General features: G+C 53.7%; 1 protein-coding gene across 1 annotated transcript in view; it reads left to right on the top strand.

The window, feature by feature from the left end:
- The first annotated feature begins 1,738 nt into the window (after nucleotides 1–1,738).
- The window catches only part of LOC100086987 (activating transcription factor 7 interacting protein), a 31,316-nt gene continuing 24,184 nt past the window's right edge, over nucleotides 1,739–8,870 (top strand). Inside the window, 1 exon segment of the mRNA XM_029054221.2 lies at nucleotides 1,739–3,134. Coding sequence (XP_028910054.1) covers nucleotides 3,049–3,134 — 86 coding nt within the window. The 5' untranslated portion in view covers nucleotides 1,739–3,048.

The following is an 8,870-nucleotide window of genomic DNA, read 5'->3' as shown; positions in this document are numbered from 1 at the left end:
CCCCTTGACGCTGTTTATTGCCATTGTTCTCGTCTGTCCGTCTCCCCCGATTAGACTGTAAGCCTGTCAAACGGCAGGGACTGTCTCTATCTGTTGCCGACTTGTTCATTCCAAGCGCTTAGTACAGTGCTCTGCACATAGTAAGCGCTCAATAAATACTATTGAATGAATGAATGAATGAGTCAACCTCCATCTCTGGTATTTACCGAGCACTTACTGTGGGTAGAGAACTGTACTGAGTGCTTAGGGGAGGAAAGTCCAATGGAGTTGGAAGACGCAGTCCTTGCCCTTGAGGAGCTGACAGTCCGGTTGCATTTATTCTCCTTAATATCTGTCAGTCACTTACCTTGTTTAAAGCACTCTACTAAGCGCTGGGGAGAGTACGATATTACAGAATCAGCAGACACATTACCTGCCCATAATGAGCTTACGGTCTAGAGAGGGAGACAGGCGTTACTATGAATTAATAAGTAATTTATAATCTGCAATTTAAAGATCTCTGCGTAAGTGCTTTGGGGCCGGGGGTGGGGCGAATATCCAACGTCCAAAGGTCACAGATCCAAATGCATCGATGACACAGAAGGGAGAGCAAGCCCGGGAAAAGCGGGCTTAATGGGGAAGGCCTCATGGAGGAGGTGGGGCCTTAATAGCAGAAGTAGGAGGGTATTTGTTGTCAGTTCACCATGTGACCTTAATAGCTGAAGTAGGAGGGCGTTTGTTGTCAACTCACCATCTTCTGGGGGTGTCAGAGGGGCATTTTTTAACGGCGAGGGTACCGTTTTCGTCAGGGGGCGAGTTTCCCAGCAGCCCTCAGTGTGTTTGTGACCCCACACTTCCTGTTTGGCTTCATAAACGGCTCTCTGGCCCCCACCCCCACCGGGGCCTTCGGCCCAAACCGCCCCCCGGGGTCGACCGGATCGTTCCGACCCCCGTCGGTCATCCTGGCGGGATCCTGGGTCCCACGCCCACCCTCAGGCGCTTCCCCTGTTGCCGAGCAGAGTCTGCAGGAGGAGCCTCGGATTGGCCGTCCTCCGGCGAGCCAGTCAGCTAGCCCGCTCACCCTCTTCCCCCCGTTATCCAAGCGGTGAAGCAATCCGTCCAGTTCAGAGGGGGCCGCGACAGCTTGCTTTTGCGGGCCTCCGCTCACATTCAGAAAACCTACAAGTGAGAAAAAGCCAAGGGTGGGGTGGGAGGGGGAGAAAAGATCTATTTCTCTCGCAGTTCTCCTATTGGAGCAGGAGGGTAGCAGAGTCAACTTCCTGTTGGGGCCTCGAAAACGGAGTGACGCAGTTGTTTGCCGAAGCAAAACCGACGTTATTTTTAGCTCGGACGGGAGCGCGGGAGGATGGACGGGACCTTTCGGGAGCCTGTCACGGGAGGAAGGCGGCAAAAACCCTCAGGATTCAGCAGCGGGAGCCTCAAAAGCAATTCCCATTAATTTGGCGGGGTGTGGAGGGTCGGGGGCAAATTGCAGACCTTAAAGCGTCGTTGGGTTAATCGACGGCACCCCAGAAAAAGAACGGTTTAAAAATCCAGGCGCGATGCAGAAGATCCTGACATGCTGTGGCAGTTAAACGGTTGTTTTCCCCTTGAAGTGTCTTTGCCCGCCCCGAAACGTTAACCCTGAGTTAAGGCTTAGACTCAGCGTCATGAGGGTAGAGGGGGCTCGGGGAGGGGGATCTTTGATCAAGGAGATGTGCGAACCTAGGGCACGCCGCCTAATTCTCAGCTACGCAACGGCAGCGTCTGGCAAATTGCAAGCCATCACCTAGAACCACTGGGAGCGAATTCCGCCCCTCTGGAAAAATGGAAGGCCATCCGGTTAACCAACAGGGCCGTAGAACCAACCGTCTTGCAGCTCGACAAATGAACGCTGCTTTCGCGGCAGCAGAACGACCCGTAAACTGTGTTCTAGATTATTTATACCGTGCAAGCAACCGGCGGGCGGTGTTGCTCAAAACCAAGCGCTTTTTAAACTGTGTTTTCCCCGACGCTTGTGTGTGTGTGTGTGTGTGTGTGTGTCTCTCTCCCCTCTGTTGCCAGGCAGATTTCTGAAAGCCGGCTGCCGATTGGCTAATTCTAGAAGCAGGCTCTCGTGCTGATTGGTGCCTTTTTGAGCTGGCAGATTATAGGCTAAGCCATTGCAGCTAACCTAAGACTTCCCTTTGTTTCAAAGGGGCGATCTCTCTGCTGCAGAGAAAAGGGCGGAAGGAAGCATGCTAATTGGCTGAGGAGGAAGAAGTCGCTTGGCTTTTGTTCGACACAGTTGGTAGAATTTGGTCTTATTCCTCAAACGTTGCTTTTCAGAGAATATCTAAGTAGGGAGGAAAAACCTTGCAGGACTGTGGGAATGCGTTTTGTGAGGAGTGTATTTTTGGCCGGTAATTTCTGCAGAGTTATGAAAGATTTTCTGCCCGAATGAGAAAACGGCCGGGAGAGCGTCCTAGTAAATGGCATTTTTGAGAGCTACGTGATGCGCGTCGGTTTGGGGGCGGAAAAAAGAGTTTCAAGGTTCTTTCCAGTTGATAAAACATGGATTTTCCCAGAGGAAAATCCCAACCGACCGATGTCTTTCAAGGCAGCCACGCGGTCGGTCCGAGGAGCGTGGTTCTCATTCCGCGGGCAAGGCCCTGAGACGGTCATCCGGGAAACCTAACCCAACCTTGCAGCAGAGACACCCGGGCGTGGAATCCGACATTCCCACCCCCGGAAAGAAAGACCGAAAAAGGTGTCCTAACGCGGCGGGTCGTTCCGGCTCCGCCCCCGAAAGCCTGCGGGCCACCGCCCCCTAACCTTTCTGCACATGCTTTCCCCGCTGCAGTGTTACACTTCTAAAGTAAGATGGCTGATGGGCTTGCCACCGATGCAGTCAAATCTCCCAGTCCTGATTCTTCACCTAATGCGCGTTCCTTGCTTCCGTCCCTCCTTCCTGATCGTATTCCTTTCCCCGGGAAAAACTGGTGCTTAGCTGCAGTCTGCCCCCTCGTGGCCAGCGACGGTAGTTTATTCTTTGATTCGCAAACGGTGGGCGAGCATGGCAGGTGATGGATGGTGGGCTGCTCTCTGCTCACTCCCCCCGAAGAATCTTCCGTCGCCTCGGTGCCGGCCAGAGAGACGGGACGCTTCCCGGTGAGGTAGGTGCCCCCCGGCCCCCCACCCCCACCCCCTCCCCCAGCTTGCCCGGCCCCCCGCATCCCGCCGTGGCTTTTCTAGTCTGGTTTTGGCCACGTTCAACGCGCGCGGTGACACGAACGAAGCCGGCCGAAGGGCAATAACGGCTAGGCGTATTTGCCCCCCGGGGGATCCGATCAAGCTGTTTTCTGGCCTGTTCATTGTGGCTACCCGCCAGACCCGGGGTTGCTTTTTGGGGTAACCTCTCTCACGGTGAAATCGTGTGGTGGTAGTCCAAGATGCTTTTTTCTGCCGGGTTTCCGCGTTCTGGGCCGCTCGCGTTGTTAATCAGAATCCTCGTAGCGAGGCAATTAAGCGAGAACGTTTTCTAAATGGGAGTTAACTGAGGGGTGCATTTGAAATTTCCAGACCATGGTGGACGTGGAGTGGGAGTTTTCTCTTTGGCTGTACTGTGGAGTTGCGGTAGCATTGTTCTGTTAAGTTGCACGTATGCTCTGTAGAAAGGTGGTACGAACATTTGCACACATGAGGTAAGAGTAAACGTGCCGTAAGATCAAGCGTTCCGAAGCCAGTTGTACTAATTTCCCTCTAGACTCTAAGCTCGCTGTGGGCAGGGAATGCGTCTGCTGTGTTGTCGCGTCATACTCTCCTAAGCGCTTACTACAGTGCCCTGCAGACAGTAAGCACTCAAAATAGGATCGCCTGATTGATCGGAGGCAAATTCAGATTAAACTTTGCTGGAAAGTAACTCCTGCTCCACAAAGATCTAAAGCCCAAGGCAAAGAGATCCCTGCGTTCTAAGATGAGAAATGTGGCATTCTGAGATGCTCTCAAATTCCAAATGGAAGCTGCCCTCGTGCGTTAGAGAGTAAGCTCTCTGTGGGCAGGAAACGCGTCCCTTCTTTGTTTGGCCCCGCCGAGCGTTCAGTACGGCGGAGTCGCACCCAGAGGCAGCTCAGTAAATGCTCTCCCTGCTGCTAGCCACGCTCCGCATCCTGACGGGGCTCTAGGAGCCCGTCTCCACTCCCTGGGCTGGGTCCCGGAAGCAGAGGAGACGGAGCATCTGCAGGTTCTGGTCCTGGCTCTGCTGCAGCCGCTCGCCGGCTCCCTCCCACCCCCACCCATCTCTCCCCCCTCCTTCCCTCCCTCCCTTCCTCTCTCCTCTGCAGAGTTGAGGGATACGTCGTCTAATCAGAGTGCTGGCTCCTCTCGGAAGCACGTTTCATTGCCCCGAGGAGAGCCAGAGAGAGCAGCCTGGCCTAATGGAAAGGGCATGGGCCTGGGAGTCAAAGGGTCCGGGTTCGAATACCGGCTCCTCCACTAACCTGTGTGCCCGTGGGGACGTCACCCTGCGTCTCTGGGCCTGTTTCCTCAGCTGTGAAATGGGGATTCAATCCCCGTTCTCCTTCCCGTTTAGATGGCGGGATGGGGACTGCGTCTGACCCGATTATCGGGTATCTGCCCCACCGCTTAGCACAGTGCCAGGTACGGAATAGCGTTTCTCAAAAGCTGTCATCGTCATCGTCGTCGTCATCCTCATAAGGCCGTCCCGTGGTATGGCTGAGGGTCTCAGTTGAAGGGGCCTCGGAATAAACCAAGGCTGGAGAACCTGTCCTCCCCAGCCAAAGTGGAAGATGTCACAGGAGGTTCAGGCCCCGAGGTTCGAACGCGCCTTCCGTCTACTGGGGGATAATGCCGGCTTGACGGGCTGCGGGGAGCACTGAAGGTTTGGGAATTGACCCATCGGGAGCTCCAACAACTGGGCTCCGGAGCACACGTAGAAGAAGTCGCAGACGGTCACGAATGGCATCGCCGAATCGGGAACCAGTCCGCGAAAGTGACAAACCAAAGGTGGCCACAACCTACTCTAGGAAAAAAACCACACACACCTCTAAAGATTTTTCAGTTGTGACAAAGGTGTGAAAGCCGTCAATGGATTCTGCTACCTAGGCAGCAGGAGGTTCCAAACAAAGAACAGCAGTGAACACTGCCAGAAGGAGACCGAAAAGGTGGAGTGCCCGCACGGCTTCATGCTTGAGGCCAAACAAAAGGCCGAGCGAGGAGCAGTGGTGGGATTTAGGCTTCGGCGTGCCTTGGCCGCATCTGGGTGAACTTCCTGGAAGAAGCTGGCTGCGCTTTGTTCTGCCGGCAGTGGCGACAGCTCTGGGATTCTGTCCGGTGATCTCCGTCCTTTCGCACAGCTCACATCTGCTGAGTGGCATCTGTGTCCTCGACATCAAGGTGGTGATTCTGGAAGCCCAGGGCGAGGATTTTTTTTTAATAGGCCCAAAAGACCCTGGCTGGGATCCCGCCAGCCATCACAGGACAAGAAGGGGCCACCAGAGGGCCTGCCGCCACCCTTTCTCTAGAGGAAGGAAACGGCGCTGTCTCGGGCACGCCACAATGCTTCGTCTCGGGCCCCCCCGTGCATGCCCCCATGTTGTTGGCCGAAACGCCGTTAGGCCCCCGGGCTTTCACTCGCTGGCTTCCTCGAGAGCCAGGCAGGCGGGCACGGGTTCACACCTGGACCGCTTCTCTGCCCTCAGCAGGATTGGAATGATGGGTGGTCCCACCCTCTGCCAGGGAGGCTCTGCTTGTCGGCCCAGCAGGGCGACGCGAGGGCCCCTATGGTGTCCTCTGTGACCCCGGGGATTCTATGGTCGTGCAGAACCAGAAGCTCCCCATATCAATCAATCAGTAGTCTTTACTGAGCACAGAGCACTGTACTAAGCACTTAGGAGACTCCAGCACAACAGAATTAGCAAACATTTTCCCTGCCCAGGAGAGAGCCCGGTCCTGGGAGTCAGAGTAGCTGGGTTCTAATCCCAGCTCCGCCACTTGTCTGCTGTGTGATGTTGGGCAAGTCACTTCACTTCTCTGGGCTTCAGTTATTTCATCTGTAAAATGGAGATTAAGATTGTGAGTCCCACGTGAGGCAGGGACTGTGTCCAACCTGATCAGCTTGTATCTATCCCAGCACTTAGTACAATGCCTGGCATCCAGTAAGTGATTAACAAATATCATTAAAATCAAACAAAAATCTACAGATGATCTTAGAGTCGCCATCCATGGCACAACCCTTGGCTTAGTCTGCAAGGCGCTTGCAAGTGTCTGACCCTGCTTCTCCTCTCCAATTTCCCCTATCCCTAATCTGAATCTGAACTCCTGCCTCCCCCTGTAGACTGGCAGCTCCTCATGGGCGGGGATCGTGTCTACCCACCGCCCTCTCCCAAGAACTCAGTCCGGTGCTGAGCGTCATCACCATCTACGGTATTTGTTAACCACTTACTACGTGCAGAGCACCGGACCTAGCACTCGGGGGTTGGCGGAAACGTTCCACGCCCACAATGCGTGCAAACAAAAAACGCTCAATAGATACCATCGAGTAATTGGTCACTTTTTGACGTGAGCGCGAGAAGCCGCTGGCATCAGGGATTCATCACTGGTTGTGCAGAAGGCCAGTTCTCCGTTTCCGAACCTGGATGGGGGCGGTCTGTGGGGGGGTGGAGAGAGGGAGGGTGGCGCGAGGGGAGGGGGAGTCGTCGCGTCTCAGCTGTCACCGCTCTGCTCTACGTCAGCCTTTGTTTGGGGGTTCAGACGTTCCTCCCCACCCTCCCGTCTCACCTTCCCACCGGGCAAGCATCTGGTCACCCGTCTGTCGCCTGTCGACAGTCGATGGCACTTCTTGAGCGCCTACTGCATGCCAATCCCCAGCACCACCCCGAGCTGAAGTCCCAAGGCCAAGGCGGCTAGAGCCCAGGAGTCCAAAGGACCTGGGTTCTAATCCCAGTTCTGCCATTTGTCTGCTTTGGGACCTCGGGCAGGTCACCTCACTTCTCCTTGCCTCAGTGACCTCACCTGTAAAATGGGGATTAAGACTGAGAGCACCATGTGGGGCAGGGACAGTGTCCAACTTGATTAGCTTGTGTCTCCCCCAGAGCTTAGAACAGTGCTTGAAATGTAGTAAACGCTTAACAAATATTATTATTATTAGTTACGCCCCTTTGGCGGGGACTTCTTGGGAAGTTGGATCAGAGTCATGCCTGTCAGGCCCTGACAGGTAACCTCTCTTTTTTGGGGTCTCAATTCCAGAGGTGGAATTTTAACGGACATAGGGATTTTTCCTACCCCACAGGGGTTGTGATCCCTAAGGACCTCGTGTTTGTGGGGAAATGTGACTTTATGGGGCAGAGTGGGGTCATTTAAGTGGTTCCAGAAGATTGGCACAACTGACATCTTCTGAATCCAATTTCTACATTACCGTTCCGTCCGCCGCCGTAGCAGAATTAGTTTCCACCCTTTTGATCGTCGCTGTTGTTTAATTGGATGAGACACGTTTAATTGGATGAGACACTGTAGAGGGGTGTAAAACCCAAAGAACTGTGAGGAAGCGGTGTGGCCTAGTGGATAGAGCCCGGGCCTGGGAGTCAGAAGGACCTGGGTTCTAGTCCCAGCTCTGCCATTACTCGACTGTGTGATCTTGGGCAAGTTACTTCATGTCCTCTGTGCCTCACTGACCTTATCTGTACAGTGGGGATTCAGACTGTGAGGCCCAGTGGACATGGATTGTGTCCAATTTAATTAGGTTGTGTCTACCCCAGTGCCTAGTACAATGCCTGGCAGATAGTAAGCACATAAAAAATACCAGAATGAAAAAACGAAAACAAAAAATGTACAGAGCAGAGTAGGTCAGGCCAAGAAGCATAATGACATATCTCAACTGACATCAGGCACATGCAAGCTGCCCTTCCCGCTTCTCGGTCAAGAATCGATGGTATTTATCGAGCCCTTAACGTGTGCAGAGCACTACACTAAACACGAGGGAGAGTCCAAAATAACAGAATGGGTAGATATGTTCCCTTTCCACAGAGAGCTTATAGTCTAGAAGGAGAGACACTAATATAAATGACGGATCTGGACGTAAGCCTCGTGGGGTTGAGGGAGCGGTGAATAAAGGGTGAAAATCCAAGTGCGAAATCCCTACACCAAGCCCATCCCTGCCACTTTGCAGGACACCCACTATGGGAACAGACCCGCTCCGGAGGGAGACAGGCCTATGGTTTGCCCATTCTCAGACCTCACCCCGAAGACCGGGGCGTCGGGGGGAGGTCGGTTTCGTTCCTGCATATGGCAGGGTAGACCCCCGTGTCACAATTCTCCAGTGGGCCTGGCAGGGGAGACGATTCGAAGGGCACGCCCTCTTGGGCGTTCCTAAAATGGACGACCTGGGGCTTGCCAGGAATCTGACCTGCCGTTCCCTCCTTAACATCTATTCGGTTATATTATACTCTCCCAAATGCTTAATATAGTGATGTGCACACATTAAGCGCTCAATAAATGCAATTGACTGGCTGCTCAACCACAGTATGGGCCTGCCCTAGTTCCATGGCACTCCCCTTTCTGTACTTGTGTATATTTTTTTGAATATTAATGTCTGTCTTCCCTTTAGACGGTACGCTCGTGATGGGCAGGGGCCGTGCCTACCAACTCCATCGTATGGTCTTCTACCAGGTGCTTACTGCAGTGCTCTGCGTAGAGTCAGTGCTCAATAATTACAATTGGTTGATTGACTGACATGATGAGGGTCAAACAGGGGTGCGTCAGATTAGAGGTAGCGGGGCTTAGTGGAAAGAGCCTGGGCTTGGGAGTCAGAAGTCATGGGTTCTAATCCCGGCTCCGCTAACTTGTCTGCTGTGTGACCTTGGGCAAGTCACTTAACTTCTGTGCCTCAGTTACCT

This window comes from Ornithorhynchus anatinus, chromosome X4 (genome assembly GCF_004115215.2).
Source record: "Ornithorhynchus anatinus isolate Pmale09 chromosome X4, mOrnAna1.pri.v4, whole genome shotgun sequence".
Taxonomy (NCBI): domain Eukaryota; kingdom Metazoa; phylum Chordata; class Mammalia; order Monotremata; family Ornithorhynchidae; genus Ornithorhynchus; species Ornithorhynchus anatinus.
The sequence above is the reverse complement of the archived record's forward strand: the minus strand, read 5'-3'. Positions and strand labels throughout refer to the sequence as shown.